General features: G+C 39.4%; 1 protein-coding gene across 1 annotated transcript; it reads left to right on the top strand.

Moving 5' to 3' along the window:
- The first annotated feature begins 5,724 nt into the window (after positions 1-5,724).
- Positions 5,725-8,421, top strand: krt94 (keratin 94). The gene is made up of 8 exons (XM_061988314.2): positions 5,725-6,218; positions 6,359-6,441; positions 6,514-6,670; positions 6,753-6,914; positions 7,195-7,320; positions 7,707-7,927; positions 8,024-8,037; positions 8,244-8,421. Exons 1-8 carry the CDS (start codon positions 5,799-5,801, stop codon positions 8,291-8,293), a joined length of 1,233 nt encoding a protein of 410 aa, XP_061844298.1. The 5' UTR covers positions 5,725-5,798; the 3' UTR covers positions 8,294-8,421.
- Positions 8,422-24,260: the final 15,839 nt, after the last annotated feature.

Genomic DNA, 24,260 nt, shown 5'->3' on the forward strand with positions numbered 1-24,260 from the left:
CAGCTAGCGTGATATCTATTTTTCGAATGCCAGTCAAATTTCCAGTTTTCTTTGGTAAATTCACATAAATTACCCTTCTTTTGAAGCACCCCCACCATTCCTATTTTTTTCCCCCCAGAATTTTAGCTTTCATGAACATTTCCGTGAAATTTCCCTTACTATGCAAATAATGACTTGTTGTGGTCCAAATGTAAGGGAAACACTTCAGTATGCGATAGGGATGGAATCTTACAACTCACGATCCGATTCAATTTCGATTTTTGGGGCGTAGAATCGATTCTCGATTCAAGACGATTCTCGATTCAAACTGATTCTCGCAATACATTATTTGGGATAAAATGATAATGAAACCTTTGTAAAACAGGTTACAAAAGCTACTCTTGGCTGTTGACCTATGCTGTACAGTATATGTGCAGCGAGTTAGCACAAAGATGACCTAAAAAACATTTGTCAAAATGTTTTTTCTATTTTTTATTGATTCTAAAAACTTATTTTGTGACATCATTATTCCTTGAGGCGTACATCTAAATCTGGCTTCAAAGAAATGACCAAACATGAGTCTCACCACTTATCACTGAATGTCACCGCAGGGGAGTGAGTGTGTTTTAGTAATGACTTATATATTATTTTGAGTCTTATTATTTGATTAATATTAAGGATTGTGTGGGTTAACATTGCAGTCATTGTATACATTGGCTATGAACAGTCGTGGTCAAAAGTTTACATACACTTGTAAAGAACATAATGTCATGGCTGTCTTGAGTTTCCAATAATGTTTACAAATCTTACTTTTTTGTGATAGAGTGATTGGAGCACATACTTGTTGGTCACAAAAAACATTCATGAAGTTTGGTTCTTTTATGAATTTATTATGGGTCTACTGAAAATGTGACCAAATGTGCTGGGTCAAAAGTATACATACAGCAATGGTAATATTTGGTTACATGTCCCTTGGCAAGTTTCACTGTAATAAAGCACTTTTGGTAGCCATCAACAAGCTTCTGGTTGAATTTTTGACCACTCCTCTTGACAAAATTGGTGCAGTTCAGCTAAATTTGTTGGTTTTCTGACATGGACTTGTTTCTTCAGCATTGTCCACACGTTTAAGTCAGGACTTTGGGAAGGCAATTCTAAAACCTTCATTCTAGCCTGATTTAGCCATTCCAATACCACTTTTGACGTGTTTTTGGTGTCATTGTCCTGTTGGAACACCCAACTGCGACCAAGACCCAACCTCCTGGCTGATGATTTTAGGTTGACCTGAAGATTTTGGAGGTAATCCTCCTTTTTCATTGTCCCATTTACTCTCTGTAAAGCACCAGTTTCATTGGCAGCAAAGCAGGCCCAGAGCATAATACTACCACCACCATGCTGATGGTGTTCCTGGGATTAAAGGCCTCACCTTTTCTCCTCCAAACATATTGCTGGGTATTGTGATCAAACAGCTAAATTTTTGTTTCATCTGACATCACATGGAACACAAATTGAGCTGTTTGGCCACAATAAGGCCAACCCCATTAAAAAAGCAATAAATTCCACTAATCAACCCTGATAAGGCATACCTGTGAAGTTTTGGACACACCTTCTCATTCACAACACAACTGATGGTCCCAACCCTATTGATAAAGCAATACATTCCACTGATCAACCCTGATAAGGCACACCTGTGAAGTGAAAACCATTTCAGGTGACTACCTCTTGAAGCTCATTGAGAGAATGCCAAAAGTGTGCAAAGCAGTAATCAGCGCAAAGGGTGGCTATTTTGAAGAAACTAGAATATAAAACATGTTTACAGTTATTTAAACTTGTTTTTGTTGAGTCCATAACTCCACATGTGTTCATTCATAGTTTTGATGCCTTCAGTGACAATCTACAATGTAAATAGTCATGAAAATAAAGAAAACACATTGAATGAGGAGACAAACTTTTGGCCTGTACTGTATTTGTACTACCGTGTGGCTGAAAGGAAACAAAGTAGAACTCTTCTCAGAATATTGTTGTGATATTACAAAAATAAAGTAGTCATTTTAGCGAGGGAATGTCAAAATTCCCACACACGTGTAATGCATCACTCTGAGACCAGCAGCCTGCATGACCACGACAAGAACACAAAATGTGGTGTTTTAATTAAGGGAACTGTAAAACTTTTATGAAGTAGTCCGCATACTTTTTAACTTCAATTTCATTGCAGTGTAGCATGTTTTTACTGCTCTAACTAAAAAGTTGTCTTAGTTTTCAATATGGCCGCCTAATTAAATCTGTACAGCATAGTTTAATAAAACATATCAGTGCAACCTCTCTCAGCAGTACCGCAGAACCAATCCCTGCTCATGCATGAAGAACATCAGAGGCATGAGTCACTTTCCTTTTGGTCGGGAGGTGATGACCTTGCAAGCCTCTCCCATCTCCACCAGTGGAGAGAAGTTGGCCCAGAGCCCAAAAGTGAGATAAGGAGGTACATTCACACACAAAACGACACACAATACACACTGTATCCTCCCTAAAACATGCAGTGAGAGAGGCCAAAAGCAACACACACACACACACACACACACACACACACACACACACACACACACACACACACACACACACACACACACACACACTCTTGTATTTGTTACCATCTTGAGACCTCTGAAAAATGCCTACCTCTTTAGGACCGCCATTTCTAGATTTATAAAGATTTGTATTTACAACATTAATAATATATACATACTATGCAAATATAAAAAAGCTTGTTGTGAAAAATGAGTTGGAATTTCACAGGAAAAAGGTCACAATTTCACAAGAAATACTTGGCAGCATTAAAAAAAAAAGTCATAATTTTACTCAACGCAAGTCAAAATCTTACAAGAAAATCTGAACATGTGTGCAGTATTATGATAGAAGTCGGAATGTTCCCCAATAATAGTCGCAATTTTACAGGAAAGGCTTAACATTTTGGCAATTTTATGAAAAGAGTCGTAATTTTACTCGACAAAAGTCACAATTTTATAAGAACACTTTAAAATGTTGGCATTATTATAATAATAATCTGAATTTTACTTGGCAAAATTATGACTTTTGTCATCATTTTGCCAAGTAATGAGTTTGATTAGTAACACATTATTTAAATGACACCATAAAACATTAATAACATCCAAACAATAATAGACAATTTTTTTTTTTACAGCATAAAGGGAATGGAACAAGTTTGGGGTGAAATAAATGGCCTAAAATACCACAAAGGAGACCCCCGGACTGTTGAACAACCTAACCGCAGCAGGTCTCCAAGTTTAAATTATTACAAATTCCTTGCAATAGCTGGTTGAGAAAAGTTTTTCTTAAACTGTGCAACAATTTTCTTTTCTTCAATTTTTCTGAAATAAGCAGGGGCGTCCATTATAACGTTGCTTGGATGCTAACATATGTTGCTCCAAATTTTCAAAGATGGCTCACCAAGTCACCTGACCTACTCTCGCTCTTACTCAAAAAATGTCTCTATTTTACAAGAACAACAAAAGAATTGGCAATATCATGATAAAAGTTTGAATTTTATATGACAAGTGTCACCATTTTGCATTAAAAAGTAATAATTTCACATTTAAAAAAGTTATACATTTACGAGAAAATGCTGCAATATTACAGAAACAGAAAGAATATGAGATACTGTACGTGTGTGCAGTATTATGATAGAAGTTGGGATTTTCCCCAATAATAGTTGCAATTTTACAGGAAAAGCTTAACATTTTGGCAATTTTATGAAAAGAGTCGTAATTTTACTCGAGAAAAGTCACAATTTTATAAGAACACTTTAATATGTTGGCAATATTATAATAATAATCTGAATTTTACTCAAAACATTTCTCTATTTTACAAGAACAAAAAAATTGGCAATATCATGATAAAAGTTTGAATTTTATATGACAAGTGTCACCATTTTGCATTAAAAAGTAATAATTTCACATTTAAAAAACATATATATTTACGAGAAAATGCTGCAATATTACAGAAACAGAAAGAATATGAGATATTGTTCCCAATTTTATAAGAAAAAAATCGACACATTGTGAGAAATAATATATATATATATTTTGAATTTGTTGTTTTTAATTGGTTTGTCTGCGATGAGGTGGCGACTTGTCCAGGGTGTACCCCGCCTTCCGCCCGATTGTAGCTCAGATAGGCTCCAGCGCCCCCCGCGACCCCAAAGGGAATAAGCGGTAGAAAATGGATGGATGGATAATTGGTTTGTAATCTTCATTATTTACTTCAAGTTATTACAGTGTGTCTCTATCTACATCCATCCCCATCCATCCATTTTCTACCGCTTGTCCATATTTATTAATTTTTTTTTAATACATTTTGGCCAAAGGGGGTGCATGTCAATTTCTCACACACACTTGTTATTAGATATGTTGGCCAGAGGGGGTGCATTTCAATTTCTCACACACACTTGTTATTACATATGTTGGCCAGAGGGGGGAACACTTCAAATTTTTACACACACTTGTTATTTCATATGTTGGCCAGAGGGAGAGCACTTCAATTTTTTTACACACACTTGTTATTATATATGTTGACCAGAGGTGGAGCACTTTTAAAACCGACACAGTCAATTTGAAAAATCCCTCCTTTTTGGGACCACCCTAATTTTGATAGAATTCACCACTCGGGGTGCAAATGAGACATTCTCTATTAGATGCAATGGTTTTCCGTAATTGGGACCGTGATTTCGGTCCTAACTTGTTCACCGGGTCCTCATATGGAAGGTATTTCATGCTCAGTGGCCTTGTTTTTAGAGTGTCCGCCCTGAAATCGGTAGGTCGTGAGTTCAAACCCCGGCCGAGTCATACCAAAGACTATAAAATTGGGACTTATTAACTCCCTGCTTGGCACTCGGCATCAAGGGTTGGAATTGGGGGTTAATTCACCAAATGATTCCCGGGCGCGGCCACCGCAGCTGCTCACTGCTCCCCTGTGGGGATGAGTCAAATGAAGAGGATAATTTCACCACACCTAGTGTGTGTGTGACAATCAATGACACTTTAAATCTTTAACTTTTTCCTTGTTGATGTCTCAAGAAGGGTAGAAATACAAGAACACACACACACACACACACACACACACACACACACACACACACACACACACACACACACACACACACACACACACACAGGAACTGAGGGGGGATGTTTAGTGTGATATGGTGAACAATGGGGCGGCGGATTCCTTTTTGTTGCTACCGTCAATAAGTAACAATATAAGCTGTCTCGTAGTTAAGAAGAACAACCCTGAGATAAGAAGTTACAAAACAAGAGCAAGGGTGAATGCATCATGGAGTCTTTTTTTTTTTTTTTTTTTTTACATGCAAAGTGTTTGATGATGTGAAAGTTGTGACAGTAACCAACTTTCCATTTGCATGCCACTATTCAAACTCGAACGAAGGAGACCAGACAAGCAGGTATTTAGATAAGCATGCAGAAATTATACAGTAGAGGTGTCACACAAACCAGCAGAACTCTGTGAAACATGAACACAAAAGCAGAAACACACACACATTCCATGAGAGTGCCCTCATAGGGGGAGAGAGGGGAAAAAACCCTGGTCCTTAAAGGAAAACAAATGGTGCGTCTGTTGAGCCAGTGGAGATCTTGCAGAGGAAAACTCCCTCTTCCCCTCCCTCCCTCCCCCTGCCAGGCCCGCCCCAGGACCAGCACTATATCAGGAGCCTGCTTCTCACTAACGGACTCCACTCCTGGTTCCAGTTCTCTAACTCCTCTCGTCTCCTCTCCTGAAGACTCTCAGCAGTTATGCAGTCCAGCTACAGCATCAGCAGCGGGCCAGCGATGATGTCCCGACAGAGCTACAGCTATTCAAGCAGAGCCGCCCCGAGGGCTCAGAGCTTGTCCGGACTGAGCTTTGGGGGTCCTCGCATCTCTTCTGCCACAATGCGCACCGTCTCTTCCGGGTTCGGCGGCGGCTACGGATCCGGAGCGGGCACCTTCGACCTGACCCACGCTTTGGACCAGAACACCGTTCAACTGAACGAGAAGGCCACCATGCAAAACCTGAACGACCGTCTGGCCTCTTACCTGGAGAAAGTGCGCTCCCTTGAGGCTGCCAACGCTAAGTTGGAGAAGCAGATCAGAGAGTACTACGAGCAGAAGGGCCCTGCAGCTGAGAGGGACTTCAGCAACTACTGGGCCATCATCAACGACCTGAAGGACAAGGTACTTCTGCACTATTGTCAATCATTAGAAAGTTTAGCAATGTTACCACCCTGAACCATGATTTGATTGACTTAACTCATCCTTGCTTCAAATGGTAATACTTGGAGTCAGTAAAACAAACTCATTGTTCTCCAATTAAGATCATGGGCGCCACCATCGGCAACGCAAACATCCTCCTCCAGATTGACAACTCCAAACTGGCAGCCGATGACTTCAGAACTAAGTAAGAAGATCTTACCATCTGCTAGCAAACATCGGATTGCCTTATCTTACCCTCTTCTCCAACGTTCACCAGATACGAACACGAGCTGATGATGCGCCAGTCTGTTGAGGCCGACATCGCCAACCTGCGCCGCCTGCTTGACCAGACCACTCTGACCAAAGCGGACCTGGAGATGCAGATCGAGGGCCTGCAAGATGAGCTGGCTTACCTCAAGAAGAACCACGCCGAGGTACCAGAAGCGTCAACCTGTCCGTCAGACACACACACACGTGACCGGATGTTTAAAATGTTAAAATATTTACGTTGTTTAGGAGCTGGCAGCAATGCGATCACAGCTCTCTGGCAACGTCAATGTGGAGGTTGACGCCGCACCCCAGCAGGACCTCAACAGAGTCCTGGAGGAGATGCGCGCCCAGTACGAATCTATCACCGACAAACACCGCCGCGACCAGGAGGCTTGGTTTAACGAGAAGGTAAACCAAATTGCAGTGAAAAACCCAACTAATACCTTTCGAAGGGCATTCAATCAATCGCAACTGAACTGTGCGGTTTGTCTTAGAAGACATTTCCCCTCTCATCCAAACTCATCAATTCATGCTCATAGCCTTAGATTGGTCAGAACTGAACCGTCCAGTTGCGTTCTACAAAAAACCTTCAGAATACGATGACCTGAATGAACTACAACATCCATAGACAACAGAATCCCTCCATTTAGTCTCTTCTCCAAGGTGATTTTCCATTTTCTCTCTCTAGTCTGCCGCCCTGTCTAAGGAGGTGACCATCAGCACAGAAACCATCCAGACGACCAAGACAGAGATCGGGGACTTGAGACGCACGCTGCAGGGTCTGGAGATCGAGCTGCAGTCTCAGCTCAGTATGGTAAGAGACAAAACAGAGCGCCTCACAATCCGGCCTTATATGAGCAAACCTCAAAGATGCCTCTCTTGTCCGCTGATAAAGGCTGCAGAAGGGGGGGGGCTTTTGAAGAATGTGTTCGGGGGGGGTGGTTGGCTGGGAGACGAAAACATTTCACAGCCGTTTGTCAGATCGTGGTAGACATAAAAGCGCTTGAAGGAAAGGGAAGGAATGCAGAACTTGGCTTTGTAAGGCCAAAGGTTCAAGATGGTGACCCTATGACTTTTGCAACAAAGATGTCAGTTATCATAATCCGGTTTGCTTTACTCCTCGGAGCTTTGAATGACACCCGCTGTGTTGATACTGCAACTAAACGCATGCTTCTGCGCCGCTTTGCCATGCCTATGCAGAAAGGGGCGTTGGAGAACACGTTGGCAGAGACGGAGTCTCGCTACAGCTCTATGCTGGCCAGCTTCCAGGGCACCATCAACATGCTGGAGGGGGAACTAGCCAACGTGCGCGCCAGCATTGAGCAGCAGGGCCAGGACTACAGGATGTTGCTGGACATCAAGACCAGACTGGAGCAGGAGATTGCGACCTACAGGAGCTTGCTGGATACCGAAGAGTCCAGGTAGAGCCAGGACACACATTTTGTGTAGAACCTTTCAAAAAGATCACAAGAACATTCCATTTATTCTTGTCTTTTTCCTTTTTCTTCTTGTGTAAGGCCAATTGTCTCAGGTGAGTGAGGCCCCGCTGGCAGTCATATCCTCCTCAGGAACCAGCGTCCACTGTAGTGGACTTTTGTGGGCAAAAACTCGGACAAAATAAATAGAGCAACCACAAATGTCCACTGCGGAGAACACTCGTTCTCAAGAGGTTGTATTAAACATGGCATAAACACTGCCATTAATGTTTACCCCTTTTCTTCCTCTTCTTCTTCCCAGGGAGCACTAAGACCACAGTCACAAAAACCACTGTGCGCAGTTCCAGCTAAAGGGTCCAGTCGACAGGACAGCACACACATGCAAACACACACACACACACACACACACACACACACACACACACACACACACACACACACACACACACACACACACACACACACACACAGACACACACTGAGTAATAAAAGCTGTTACACCAGATAAACAAAGTGGTAAAATAATAGAGAGGAGATGAAAGTTGTTTGATAAGGAGAGGAGAAGAAAATGGGCGGGGCACTATAGTAAGTTACTTGTATTAGAAATACCCTGACTATGAAGTACTGTAGGTCTTTAGCTCCCATTCTATTGCTGCCTTAGTCTGCCGACTTAAAAACACACCGACCTCCACATCACGTAGAACAAAAAAAGCACATTTTAAACATACGCACGAGTCTGAAAAGTCGGAAATGTAAGACAGGTCCCCTTTGGGTTTGTAAAACCACTCAGAAAAAAGTTTGTACGTGTGTGTGTGTTTGCATGTCTGTAAAAAAAAATAAACCTGCAAGAAAAAAGTTGTGTCCTTTTTTTGAATCTTTTCGCCATGACATGGTTGTGTTTGAGCGGTTGTCACGGCGACGGAGTACATTTTGGGAGGTGGGATACGGGCGATGGAAATGTGTGTTACGTAAGGGCGGTGTGGTCAGGAAAGGGTGAACAATGGTGCAAGTAAGCCATGTTCGACTTAGAGAAAATGCAAGCGTAAGATAAACAAGGCAAATGACCCCTGGGTTTACACAGAGGTTCTTTAACGAGACACGCCTAAATGGGTGACTAATCTTTGCCCTGGAGGCTGTCAAAACTCTTACTTGTGTTGCCTAGCAACGAGTACATGCATATTCCCGATATGGACACAAGCAATGTAAACACTGACAAACTGGTCAAACACACACAATATTGCTACTGGACTTTGGACCCGTGTAGTGCATGGGTGCAGTAATGAGGCGTTCTCTTTTTTCCAGCAACAGTGTCGTGTTTGCTTTGGACACGCACGCACACACACACACACACACACACACACACACACACACACACACACACACACACACACACACACACACACACACACACACACACGTGTTTGTTACCTTCTTGAGACCTCCGAAAAATGCCGACCTCTTTAGGACCACCCTTTCTAGATATATAAAGATTTGTATTTACAACATTAATAATATATACACACTATGCAAATATAAAGAAAGGTAAGCTTTTAGTTAGTTTTTAATTGTTTTGTTTGTAATTGGTTTTTAATCTTCATTATTTACTTCAAGTTATTACAGTATGTCTCTATATACATATTTATGTATTTTGTTTTGTTAATTTTGGCCAAAGGGGGCGCATTTCAATTTCTTACACACACTTGTTATTTCATATGTTGACCAGAGGGGGAGCACTTTTAAAACCGACACACAGTCAATTTGAAAAATCCCTCCTTTTTGGGACCACCCTCATTTTGATAGATTTCACCACCAGGGGTGCAAATGAGATCTCGAGTTTTTGTTTTTTGTAATGTGCTTAAAACCTCTAAAGGCTTAGTTGGCCACATGCGTGGACAGCACATTTTAGCTCTTATTTCCAAAATTGTGTACACTACTGAATTGGGGTCTTATGGCCCTTATGTGGACACTTATACTGCCATCTGGTGGTGTTAGAAGAGTATAACATACAATGGAATTTGGAAAAAAAAAGTGTAAAAATAAGAATTAGCATGTCACTAAACATGAAGTACACGTTTGTTATTTATGGACTAAGTACATCATATTAAAAGATGATTCTTAGTTTTTATTCTAATTAGGGTCCAATAAGCCCAAATAGCAAAGAGAAATAAAAAAAAAAACATGTAAACAAACAGCTTGGACTTAAGAGGTTTTAAGGCCGATGACAAACGAGTCACGGACCACAGATGGCCCCTGTGCCGCACTTTGGGAAACCCAGCTGTAGTTGTTTTATCATATATTGCTGCCTTTGCATCTGTCAATGTTTACTTATGTATGAACATTAAATCAACAAAAAAAATCCTGACTTTGGAGCAATGTTCACGGACTCTAGTATCTGGCTCTCTATCAGATACAACGGTTTTCCGTATTGGGACCATGATTTCGGTCCTAACTTTTTCATCGGTCCTCATATGGAAGGTACTTTTCCTTGTTGATTTCTCAAGAAGAACACACACACACACACACACACACACACACACACACACACACACACACACACACACACACACACACACACACACACACACACACTCACAAACATTCTTGTTACCTTCTTGAGACCTCCGAAAAATGCCGACCTCTTTAGGACCACCCTTTCTAGATATATAAAGATTTGTGTTTACAACATTAATAATATATACATACTATGCAAATATAAAAAAGCTTGTTGTGAAAAATTAGTGGGAATTTCACAAGAAAATGTTCACAACTTCACAAGAAAAACTTGGAATTTTGGCAGTATTATAATAAAAGACGTCATTTTACTCAACGCAGGTCAAAATTTTACAAGATAAACTGAACAATTATGCAATATTAGATAAAAGTTGGAATTTTACTCAATACCAGTGGCAATTTTACAAGAAAAGCTTAAAATGTTGGCAATTTTATGAAAAGAGTCGTAATTTCACTCGACAAAAGTCACAATTTTATAAGAAAACTTTTACATTTTGGCAATATTATAATAACAATCGGAATTTTACTTGGCAAAATGATGACAAAAGTCATCGTTTTACTCCAAAAATGTCCCTATTTTTATAACAACCACAAAAAAAATGGCAATATTGTGATAAAAGTCAGAATTTTATATGACAAATGTCACCATTTTGCATTAAAAAGTAATGATTTTGCATAAAAAAAGGTAATAATTTTACGAGAAAATATTGCAATATTACAGAAACAGAAAGAATATGAGAAATTGTTCCCAATTTTATAAGAAAGAAGTCAACACATTGTGAGAAAAAGACTGCTTTTAGTTCATTTTTTTGTTGTTGAATTTTTTGTTTGTAATTGGTTTTTAATCTTCATTATTTACTTCAAGTTATTACAGTATGTCTCTATACTGTATATTACCAAATAGTAGCACGGGCGTTTATTTCACAAAATCGATTTTGGAGACAGGCGTTTAAAAGAAGCAGGCGGTTATTTGCACAAGGCTTTTGTTTATTTTTGCACCAGCCTGCACCAGGCCATTATTTGGTTACAATGGTTACTGTCCAGTATGTTTTTTTCGTACAAAAAACTTTAAATGTAAAAGCTATTGTAAACATAAAAACAAAAAAACAAGAGATCAACATGAGATAAGCTATCAATTGACCTCAACATGGCAGTAGTGCAACAATTGTCAAATAGAATACCAATACTAAAGATAAATAAACTTTTTAAATAAAGCAGCCTACCGGGAAAAATAAAATTATGGTACCAAGTACTCAAGTATAAAACCCACCATCAAAACAGAACAATAATACTGTCACTTAAATAAAATAAAGGCTACAGTACTCCAAGTTTTAAATAAAGCAGCATACAGGAAAAATAAAATTATGGTACCAAGTACTCTATAAAACCGTCAAAACAATAATACTGCAGCAAACGCAACCCCAGTAGCATTTTAATCTAAATTATGCAAATAACAGCCCATGGGCGGCTATTTGGACATAGGCGGTTATTAGGAAGAGGCGGTTAATTCACAAAATGGGGTGAGAACCCGGGCGGCTATTAGGACATGGGCGGTTATTTGCCCAAGGACGTTTATTTTGTAATATACGGTATACATATTTTATTTTATTTTTTTAATTAATTTTGGCCAAAGGGGGCGCATTTCAATTTCTTACACACACTTGTTATTACATATGTTGGCCACAGGGGGCGCACTTCCAAATTTTACACAAACTTGTTATTTTATATGTTGGCCAGAGGGGGCGCACTTCCAATTTTTACACAAACTTGTTATTTTATATGTTGACCAGAGGGGGCGCACTTTTAAAACAGACACACAGTCAATTTGAAAAATCCCTCTTTTTTGGGACCACCCTAATCTTGATAGATGTCACCACCAGGGGTGCAAATGAGACATTCTCTATTAGATGCAATGGTTTTCCATATTGGGACCATGATTTATGTCCTAACTTGTTCACCGGTCCTCATATGGAAGGTACTTTTCCTTGTTGATTTCTCAAGAAGGGTAGAAATACAAGAACACACACACACACACACACACACATTACACAGAGGCCAGGAACTGCTAAAGCAAACCTCCCCCTAAAAAGCTTGAGGGGCCCATATTTGGATCCATCTAGCCATGCATAAGCATCTCTAGCACTCTGTTACACGCACTGTTTGTTTAAAAGTCCTACCCAACAATGCAAACACTCGGATAATTCAAAACAAGGATGATTATAATGTTTGTAGTATAAAGTAAACAACTACTACATGCTGGAGTATAACTTGATTATGTCCAAGTTGCCTTTTTAAAATGTGTCTTGGTTAAAAAAAATGCTGAATGTATGTTGTTTACTACTTTTTTGCCATGACAAGATGTCATATTGTCATATGTATATGTGCTTTGCTTGAGTCTTTTTCCTGGTCTCAAAGTAAGTCCAACTCTCAATCCCTGACCAATCGCAACAGAGTAGGCGTGGTCAAGCAGAAGTATTTTATGATAAGAAACTTGTTTTGTTATGTTAATAGAATATGCTACAGGCCACATAGGGCCCCTGACACACCTGGCTTAGTCCTTTAACAAGTACCAGGACAAGCATGTGGAAATGTTCCAAGAAGCACATCTAAGAAGCCTTGATATATATATATATATATATATATATATATATATATATATATATATATATATATATATATATATGTATATATGTAGCACCTCAACTTATGACCTTAATTGGTTCTGTGACGGAGCTCTTAACTTCAAACATTATCTCAAACCAACATCGGCTATTAAAATGATTTAATTAGTGCTCTAACACTCCCAAAAAATGCAGCACAATTTTAACATGCGACACGCCTTTAAAAAAACAACTTTTAGATAAGAAATATTGCATAAAAGCAACACAATAAGACATAGTACTAACAACAGCAGTTTTATGAAGAGACTTCCACAGTATCTCCTTTCAGCTGCTTCTCTGTCAAACACACCATCAGCAGCTGCTCTAGATAATAGATAATATTTCAACATTCTTAGCTGGCGTTGATTGCTCTGCTTCAGTATGGTACACACTGGCAGTGCTACACTCCAATTGCTTCACCAAGTTTGCAACACGCTCGGTCAAGTTGTTGATGGTTTCTTTCTTTAATTCAATGAATATCATCCACTTCTTCTCGGCACTATCCTTCACCCTTACTTTCTTCATTTCCATGCCTGGGAAACAAAGTTATTTCGATCTCCAGCTATAAGCTAATGCTCGCAAGTAAATTTTTGTTTGCGACCTAAAGCATGACTATTAACCCAGAGACAGCTTTTATCTCAAAACACTCTTAAGTCTTAAGTTGTATTTATTTGTATTTGTCTGGAGTCGCCTCAAGTGACACAGTGCAGCTTGACACGGCTTCCTGTCTTTTTTCTTAATCAGGATTCAAACATAGAAGCCGCCACTAATCAACGTGTGTTTATCTCCACTTCTGTAGTAGCCTTTTACTACATCTTCTTCATAAACGTAATTTATTATTTTATGGTTACATTTTAACAGTGGCGAGGTGTGCGTTTCCCACCGAGGCCTTCAGTGATGTCTGACTTTAATAAATACCCCTCAAAATACCAAAATGTATGTCCCCACATGACCACGGCTGGAGAAATACTATACAGAAACACAATTGTGCACTACTGGATATTGAATCACCTCAAAAGTGTACAAAACAGGCTATATTTCAGCACATTTAAAAATCACCATTTAAAACATACCTTACGTCAGTGGTCCCCAACCACCGGGCCACGGCCCGGTACCGGTCCATGGATCGATTGGTACCGGGCCGCACAAGAAATTAAACAAAAATAAAATAAAAAAATAAAAAAATAAATATTTTTTTTAATCAACATAAAAACACAAGATACACTTACAATTAGTGCACCAACCCCAAAAAAACTCCCTCCCCCATTTACACTCAATCACACTCATTCGTACAAAAGGGTTGTTTTTTTCTGTTATTAATATTTCTGGTTCCTACATTATATATCAATATAGATCAATACAGTCTGCAGGGATACAGTCCGCTAGCACACATGATTATATTTCTTTATGACATTTTTTTTAAAATAAACCCCCCTTCACCCACCCCCGGTCCGTGGGACAAATTTTTAAGCGTTGACCGGTCCGCAGCTACAAAAAGGTTGGGGACCACTGCTTTACGTGGTACTGTCAAAATCAAAATAATTGTAAAGAACATATTAAATGTGGAAAAATAAATAAATAAAATATTTGAACTTTTTCTTTGTGAGTTAAAAAAGTGAGAACCGATGATTTCTCTGTTGGCCGGGTATCGCTCCGGTACCCCTTCCTGTTTTTGTTTTTTTTAGCAAATTACAACTTGTGATTGGATTGTCACTTTGAAGTGACGAGTGAAAATCCAATCACAGTCACGTTCAGCGTAAGGCTACCTAGATGGGCTACTGTCAACAACTCGTGATCTGATTGGCTCTCGTAACGGTCTATCAACTGTCTATCGGGTAGAATTCATACGGCGCTGGCAACAAGCTAGCTGAATTCTGATCGGATAAAAGCTCTAACGTAAAAACAGGCAACAGTGGAGCCTAATAAGAAATGAAGAGAATATGATGAATACTTTATGGAAAGTAGATTAAAATATTTATCTATGATCATGATTTATGTTAGGCGAGCAGAGAAGGCCTTGCTGGCCCTAACGGCACACCACTGCATTTTAACAAGACGGCCCGTTTATCTTTAACCCAGCCTGCCTAACGTTTCCAAATAAAGTAGGGAAGGGATTCATATGGCCCCATTTCTGGGTGGCTCTTGCATGAAAAGAAGGTAGAGGGTTATTCACTTTGCAATGCAGTATGCTGAAAATGATGGAAAGCACCACTGTACGTCGGAATTTATGCAGTGGTCAAAGTTGGAATTGCCGCTAAACACATTTCAAGATATTCAACACAATACATAATAAAGTGGAAATTTGTCACGTTTCATGTGTCAGGTAAACGGGGTCATGTGAATCCACTTCCAACTGTAATATAATTATATCATCTTTAACATAAAGGCCTTTATCCATAATATGGTTTGCAAAGCCAGAGTCTGCACTTACTAGTGATGTTTGTGCATCACCATACCATACCAACTTGATTTGTAAAGCCTTTTCAAAACAACCACAGTTGAAAAACAAAGGGCTGTACACCACAAACAAGTAAACACACAAAAAGCAGATGAATACAAGCAAAGGACAGACTAAAATATACAGTCGCGATCAAAAGTTTACATGCACTTGTAAAGAACATAATGTCATGGCTGTCTTTAGTTTCCAATAATTTCTACAGCTCTTATTTTGTTGTGATAGAGTGATTGGAGCACATACTTGTTGGTCACAAAAAACATTCATGAAGTTTGGTTCTTTTATGAATTTATTATGGGTCTACTGAAAATGTGAGCAAATGTGCTGGGTCAAAAGTATACATACAGCAATGTTAATATTTGGTTACATGTCCCTTGGCAAGTTTCACTGCAATAAGGCGGTTTTGGTAGCCATCCACAAGCTTCTGCTTGAATTTTTGACCACTCCTCGTGACAAAATTGGTGCAGTTCAGCTAAATTTGTTGGTTTTCTGACATGGACTTGTTTCTTCAGCATTGTCCACACGTTGTCACAGATTGTTGGTGACGAACCCCAAGATGCAGAGAAGGCAGGAAAACATGATTTAATGTCAAAAATAAAGAAAACACAAACCAGGAACTTGAAGACAGGAAACAGGATACCAGGAAAACAGGAACGCTGTGACGACAAGTAGAAATGACAATCACATCGACAGCAACAAGTATTACAATGACAATACTCCAGCACAGACTGGCTGGCAAGGCAGGTTTAAATAGCATCTCGCTGATTGACACCAGGTGTGGCCAGGTGCCAATCAGCCGCAGCTGAGGGAACACAGCGCTCAGGGAGGCAAGCAGGAAACAACCAAAATAAAAGCGCTGACAGGAAATAAAGACAAACACAGAGGAAAAACCAAAACATAACCAAACTGTCAGGCACAGGCCTGACACATGTTTAAGTCAGGATTTTGGGAAGGCCATTCTAAAACCTTAATTCTAGCCTGATTTAGCCATTCCTTTACCACTTTTGACGTGTGTTTGGGGTCATTATCCTGTTGGAACACCCAATTGCGCCCAAGACCCAACCTCTGGGCTGATGATTTCAGGTTGTCCTGAAGAATTTGGAGGTAATCCTCCTTTTTCATTGTCCCATTTAAAGCACCAGTTCCACTGGCAGCAAAACAGGCCCAGCGCATAATACTACCACCACCATGCTTGACGGTATGCATTGTGTTCCTGGGATAAAAGGCCTCACCTTTTTCTCCTCCAAACATATTGCTGGATATTGTGGCCAAACAGTAAATTTTTGTTTCATCTGACATCACATGGACAAAGATAAGACCTTCTGGAGGAAAGTTCTGTGGTCAGATGAAACTAAAATTGAGCTGTTTGGTCACAATACCCAGTAATATGTTTGGAGGAGAAAAAGGTGAGGCCTTTAATCCCAGGAACACCATGCCTAAACTTGCCAAAGTACATGTAACCAAATATATTAACATTGTTGTGTGTATACTTTTGACCCAGCAGATTTGGTCACATTTTCAGTAGACCCATAATAAATTCATAAAAGAACCAAACTTCATGAATGTTTTTTGTGACCAACAAGTATGTGCTCCAATCACTCTATCACAAAAAAATAAAGAGTTGTAGAAAGTATTGGAAACTCAAGACAGCCATGACATTATGTTCTTTACAAGTGTATGTAAACTTTTGACCATGACTGTATATGCACATAAAAAATTATCTTAAGAGCAATTTGTTAGATAAAAGGCAGTTAAAAAGCTAGCATGACAGCAGCTGCAACAAAGACAGGGCCTTGATACAAAGCAGTAGGGGGTTTGTTTACATAGCAGCACCAGCCTGTGTGACGGAGAGGGTCAGAGAAGCAAACTTTTCCCAACAAGTACTGCAGAATAAAGTTGTTTTAACTGTCAGCTGTTTGTGGCATTTTTGCATGTGGAGGAGTTTTTGTCTTGGAAGTAAACAAGGACATCAAATGTATTCTTATAGTTCATGTTGGAAATCAAAAATGCAAAATATTCAGTAAAGGCTGTGCATATTTATACATGTGATTTTGTAGTTTTTAAGTCTTAATATATATTAAAACCGTTTTGCATTGTCATTATGGGGTATTGTCGAGAATTTAGTTTATTTCACTTTGGAAATAAGCTGTAACATAATACAATGTGGAAAAAGTGAAGTGCTGTGAATACTTTTCGGGTGCATTGTATTACCAAAAAAAAAAAAAACAGTAAACATTTGATTGCAAGCCGGTCACTCACCCTTTAGCTATGAGCCTCCCACTTACAGGGAGTCTAAACAACTAAATTCTTGCTCGAGCAAGTCGTAAAGTCTGCTAATGAGGAGCTCAAAGGCTAGAAAATAGACCTATGGTCAAATATATGATTTACCATGAAGTTATGACATGCCTACATGAGCCTTAGAGTTGGAAATGTTGCAAAATATATTTCATTAACACTATATTTATAAATGTGAAAAAAACTTGCAAATTTCATTAACACTATATTTATAAATGTGAAAAAAACTTGCAGATCAGGCCCGCGAATAAATGATCTATGGCCCAAGGGATGATATTTGATTAGTATTAGAACCGGTCCGCAGGCCACAGCCGCCTGCTGCTGTTTTGCACGCACCAATACTCCCATCAGTGTTGGCGCTAGGAATTTTCTAAATGGGGTCCCACAGTAAATTTTTGGGGTACCACTTTTTTCTAACCGTTTTGAAAACAAATGATGAATTTATGCATTGTCCTGTTGTATCTCACATTCTATATTGTGTTTTGGAAAAAGGTTGTCATAAACGTTACTTAATTCATTAAAAAAAAGAAATAATACAAAAGAAAACACATTTTTATGCATATGTAAATGTATTCAGATACAAACATTCATTCACTTTCTTCTTTCCTTCATGGAATAAATAAATACATCTTTTTTTCTATTATTTTTATTGTAATATTTTCAGAATGTGTTTGTTCTATTTTTGGCCAAAGTAACACAAAAAAAACAATCTGAAGTTGTCTTTATTTTTTAGTTTTAATGCCATGATTTTAATAGTCCGGCCCGCGTGTGCACATATGTTCCTCCATGCGGCCCCTGAACTAAAATGAGTTTGACACCCCTGTTTAGCCCAGCACAAATTAAATTAAAACCTGTCATGATAAAGAAAGAGATTGCTATATTATTAGAGCTGATTAAGGGTTCATGGTAGCCTTATCCAAATAGGGCCTATGTGGCAAGTGATGAAAGAAAATTAGAGAGGTTCTAGAACAGTGCCTTGCACATACTTGCCAACCCTCCCGGATTTTCCGGGAGACTCCCGAAATTCAGCGCCTCTCCCGAAAACCTCCCGGAAGAAATTTTCTCCCGAAAATCTCCCGGAATTCAGCCGGAGCTGGAGGCCACGCCCCCTCCAGCTCCATGCGTACCTGAGTCCAGTGTGCGCACACAAGGAGACAAAGCAGAAGAACGAGACCATAGTCGAAGAGTGCAGGGAAGACACTTCTCCAGGGCCGATGTATGCTCGGGGCAACACCTTTCACCTTACCCGGCAGTGGGTCTCCACAGCAAACAACTTTAGGGTGAATGATGAGTCCAGCGATTAGTTGCAAATCTTGCTTTATTGATTGCTTGCACACAGCCAATCCAACACAAAACCAACTAGTCCCTCCCCGCACTCACGCTACCGCTCCCTCTCTTCTCTTGCCCACACACTCACTGAAGTCACTCACCTCACATGCTGTCACCTATTAAAGGGCCACACACACACATACTCTACTCTCATAACACACAGTACAGTTAGTAGAACAACTGTGTTTTCATTACTGTGTATTTGATAGGTGCCATTGCCCCGGAATTATATTGCATTGTATTTTCAAGTACAACAATGAGTAGATGAGTGTTATGTGTGTGTATATGTGTAAATAAATGAACACTGAAATTCAAGTATTTCTTTTATTTATATATATAATAAAATAAATATATATATAACTAGAATTCACTGAAAGTCAAGTATTTCATACATATATATATATATATATATATATATATATATATATATATATATATATATATATATATATATATATATATATATATATATGTGTGTGTTGGTGTATCTTGTGTTTTTTATGTTGATTTAATAAAAAAATAAAATAAAATAAAAACCGATACAGATAATAAAAAAAACGATACCGATAATTTCCGATATTACATTTTAACACATTTATCGGCCGATAATATCAGCCTGCCGATATTATCGGCCGATAAATGCGATATTATCGGACATCTCTATTTCTCTACGAGCTATTGCAAAGAATTTAGCGATTTCAACATCTACGGTCCGTAATATCATCAAAAGGGTCATAGAATCTGGAGAAATTACTGCACGTAAGCGATGATATTACGAACCTTCGATCCCTCAGGCGGTACTGCATCAAAAAGCGACATCAGTGTGTCAAGGATATCACCACATGGGCTCAGGAACACTTCAGAAAACCACTGTCAGTAACTACAATTGGTCGCCACATCTGTAAGTGCAAGTTAAAACTCTACTATGCAAAGCAAAAACCATTTATCAACAACACCCAGAAACACCACCGGCTTCGCTGGGCCCGAGCTCATCTAAGATGGACTGATGCAAAGTGGAAAATTGTTTAAATTTCAACATTTTTTTGGAAATTGTGGACGTCGTGAACAAAGAGGAAAAGAACCATCCGGCGCAAAGTTCAAAAGCCAGCATCTGTGATGGTATGGGGGTGTATTAGTGCCCAAGGCATGGGTAACTTACACATCTGTGAAGGCACCATTAATGCTGAAAGGTACATACAGGTTTTGGAGCAACATATGTTGCCATCCAAGCAACGTTATCATGGACGCCCCTGCTTATTTCAGCATGACAATGCCAAGCCATGTGCTACAACTTCACTGGTTTTGTGTTTTGTACCACAAAGTTGACAACAGAGAGAAAGAAGAATGAAAGGAGTTTTCGAAAGGCCGGAAGTTTTGTGGAGCCTTTTTGTGCTGAAGAACGCTGATCGGTGGAACTATCTTGCAGTGTTTTTACTCAGCCGTAGTCTCTAAACTATATGCAGTTTATTGTTGTTTATTATTCTTACGAACTTCATTTCAATACGGGAAGCTACGAGAAGTGGACAGAATCTTTTAAACGTATTTTTGCGGAGACCTCAGGTGCTTACTACTCCAACTTCATTGGATAAATGTGGAAGAAAAGGAAGCCGCACACAAGAGGAAAGAAGTTAAATGAAATCAAATATTAACTTTTTACTTTATTACATGTTGTAAAAGTAGTCAGTGACACTCCATTTGTGTAGTTATTAGCCTCAGCCCGAGTGAACAGAATGCTAATGCTAACAAGCTAACGCTAAAGCCGATGTGTTCATGTTGTCGGCGTGTGATAAATACTGACATTTTTTTATTATCTATACTGTATATTGTTGAAATGGACCAAAAGGGATTGCCTGACCCTCACGAATTCATCATTTACCGAGAGGACAACTTTTTGACTGTTGGACATTGCGGACAAAAGCCTGACTTTTTATGAACAATTTAACTTTATTATATAAATCATATTGTTTTTGTACAAAACCCAAAACCAGTGAAGTTGGCATGTTGTGTAATTCATAAATAAAAACAGAATACAATGATTTGCAAATCCTTTTCAACTTATATTCAATTGAATAGACTGCAAAAACAAGATATTTAATGTTAGAACTGAGAAACGTAATTTTTTTTTGCAAATAATCATTACTTAGAATTTAATGGCAGCAACACATTGCAAAAAAGTTGGCACAGGGGCATTTTTACCACTGTGTTACATGGCCTTTCCTTTTAACAACACTCAGTAAACGTTTGGGAACTGAGGAGACCAATTTTTGAAGCTTTTCAGGTGGAATTCTTTCCCATTCTTGCTTGATGTACAGCTTAAGTTGTTCAACAGTCCGGGGTCTCCGTTGTGGTATTTTAGGCTTCATAATGCACCACACATTTTCAATGGGAGACAGGTCTGGACTACAGGCAGGCCAGTCTAGTACCCGTACTCTTTTACTATGAAGCCACGCTGTTGTATCACGTGGCTTGGCATTGTCTTGCTGAAATAAGCAGGGGCGTCCATGATAACGTTGCTGGGATGGCAACATATGTTGCTTCAAAACCTGTATGTACCTTTCAGCATTAATGGCGCCTTCACAGATGTGTAAGTTACCCATGTCTTGGGCACTAATACACCCCCATACCATCACAGATGCTGGTTTTTCAACTTTGCGCTAAAATCAATTCGGATGGTTCTTTCTTTCCGGAGGACACGACGTCCACAGTTCAAAAACAATTTGAAATGTGGACTCGTCAGACCACACAACACTTTTACACTTTGCATCAGTCCATCTTAGATGAGCTCGGGCCCAGCGAAGCCGGCGGCGTTTCTGGGTGTTGTTGATAAATGGCTCTCGCCTTGCATAGTCGAGTTTTAACTTGCACTTAGAGATGTAGCAACAAACTGTAGTTACTGACGGTGGTATTTTTGAAGTGTTCCTGAGCCCATGTAGTGAAATCCTTTACACACTGATGTCGCTTTTTGATGCAGTACTGCCTGATGGATCCAAGGTCACGGGCATTCAATGTTACGTGCAGTGATTTCTCCAGATTCTCTGAACCTTTTGATGATATTACGGACCGTGGATGGTGAAATCCCTAAATTCCTTGCAATAGCTCGTTGATAAAATGTTGCTCTTAAACTGTTCGACAATTTGCTCACGCATTTGTTGACAAAGTGGTGACCCTCGCCCCCTCCTTGTTTGTGAATGACTGAGCATTTCGTGGAAGCTGCTTTTATACCCAATCATGGCACCCACCTGTTCCTAATTAGCCTGTTCACCTGTGGGATGTTCCAAATAAGTGTTTGATGAGCATTCCTCAACTTTCTCAGTCTTTTTTGCCACTTGTGCCAGCTTTTTTGAAACATGTTGCAGGCATCAAATTCCAAACGATCTAATATTTGCGAAAGTTTTCCAGTTTGATTTGTAAATATCTTGTCTTTGCAGTCTATTCAATTGAATATAAGTTGAAAATTATTTGCAAATCATTGTATTCTGTTTTTATTTACCATTTACACAACGTGCCAACTCCACTGGTTTTGGGTTTTGTATTAGATTGCTTTGTATTTCAATTAGTTACTATTTGATATTATAACTGTGACCAAATATTGTCAGTTTATTTACATGGTATCAGTATAAAAATTTGGTAAACCATTCCTCCATAGGGCCTATTATTATTACAGTGACAACATACAAAGCAAGACTTGTAACAAGGGGGCAAGGGGCAAAAATTAGGCCCCAAGCTGCCAGCCACTAGGGGCACTTCTTTGTTTTCTGTCCTACCACATGGTGTGAAGCGTCGAAGGCGTTGAATATGGGGTATGGTGGCACGTGTCAGTGTGGCATTTATTTTCCGTGGATGCGTATGTGTGGTTAAGCCTGCAGAGTGGCTGTGTTCCGCGAACTTGGTGCTGTCACAAATGCGATAACACAGCCAGTCAGTCCAACAAATGTCAACAAACAACAGGTGTGTGTCCATGAGAGATAGAGAAGGAGTTTATTGCGTATTTGCTGCACTGTCCTCAACATTTTTAAACGACGACCTTACCAGGTCTCTTGCAGCCATGGGAAACAATCCATATTAGAATGTCTGTGTTTGAGCGATCCAAAACAAATTGAAAGTTTTTACTCTAAATTTCCAATTGTGGTCCTCAAATTCATCATGCTTTGCCATGCAGAGTAGACGGTGTCTCCAAGATGTTGTCCAGGTTGCGATTTTATTACAAAATCACAAAATTTGCAGTATATATATGTATGTATATATATATATATATATATATATATATATATATATATATATATATATATATATATATATTAGTCGAGGTTTCTGTGGTTTATCCGTTATACAGTGCTCAATACCGGGGTAGAGCGGATTATACGTTAGGTCAGGAAAAAAAACAGGCTATTTCATCTTTACAAGCCTGTTTCGCAGGTTTTCCTGCTCTTCAGGGGATTTTACATCCAATTGTATATTTATATTTTTGTATTTTACGCTTCATAATGCGCCACACATTTTCATTGGGAGACAAGTTTGGACTACAGGCAGGCCAGTCTAGTACCCGCACTCTTTTACTATGAAGCCACGCTGTTGTGACACGTGGCTTGGCATTGTCTTGCTGAAATAAGCAGGGGCGTCCATGATAACGTTGCTTGGATGGCAACATATGTTGCTTCAAAACCTGTATGTATCTTTCAGCATTAATGGTGCCTTCACAGATGTGCAAGTTACCCATGCCTTGGGCACTAATACACTCCCATACCATCACAGATGCTGGCTTTTGAACTTTGCGCCAAAATCAATCCGGATGGTTCTTTTCTTTGGTCCAGAGGACACGACGTCCACAGTTTCCAAAAACAATTGAAATGTGGACTCGTCAGACAACACAACACTTTTACACTTTGCATCAGTCCATCTTAGATGAGCTCGGGCCCAGCGAAGCCGGCGGCGTTTCTGGGTGTTGTTGATAAATGGCTTTCGCTTTGCATAGTCGAGTTTTAACTTGCCCTTACAGATGTAGCAACGAACTGTAGTTATTGACGGTGGTATTTCTGAAGTGTTCCTGAGCCCATGTGGTGATATCCTT

The sequence above is a fragment of the Nerophis lumbriciformis genome, linkage group LG27, assembly GCF_033978685.3.
Source record: "Nerophis lumbriciformis linkage group LG27, RoL_Nlum_v2.1, whole genome shotgun sequence".
Lineage (NCBI taxonomy): Eukaryota > Metazoa > Chordata > Actinopteri > Syngnathiformes > Syngnathidae > Nerophis > Nerophis lumbriciformis.

Bases quoted from the DNA above. Each gene is read 5' to 3' on its own strand.
- krt94 (XM_061988314.2), top strand. From the start codon at position 5,799: ATGCAGTCCAGCTACAGCATCAGCAGCGGGCCAGCGATGATGTCCCGA. The intron at 6,219-6,358 runs GTACTTCTGCAC...TCTCCAATTAAG, and splicing joins TCAACGACCTGAAGGACAAG to ATCATGGGCGCCACCATCGG. The intron at 6,915-7,194 runs GTAAACCAAATT...TTCTCTCTCTAG, and splicing joins AGGCTTGGTTTAACGAGAAG to TCTGCCGCCCTGTCTAAGGA.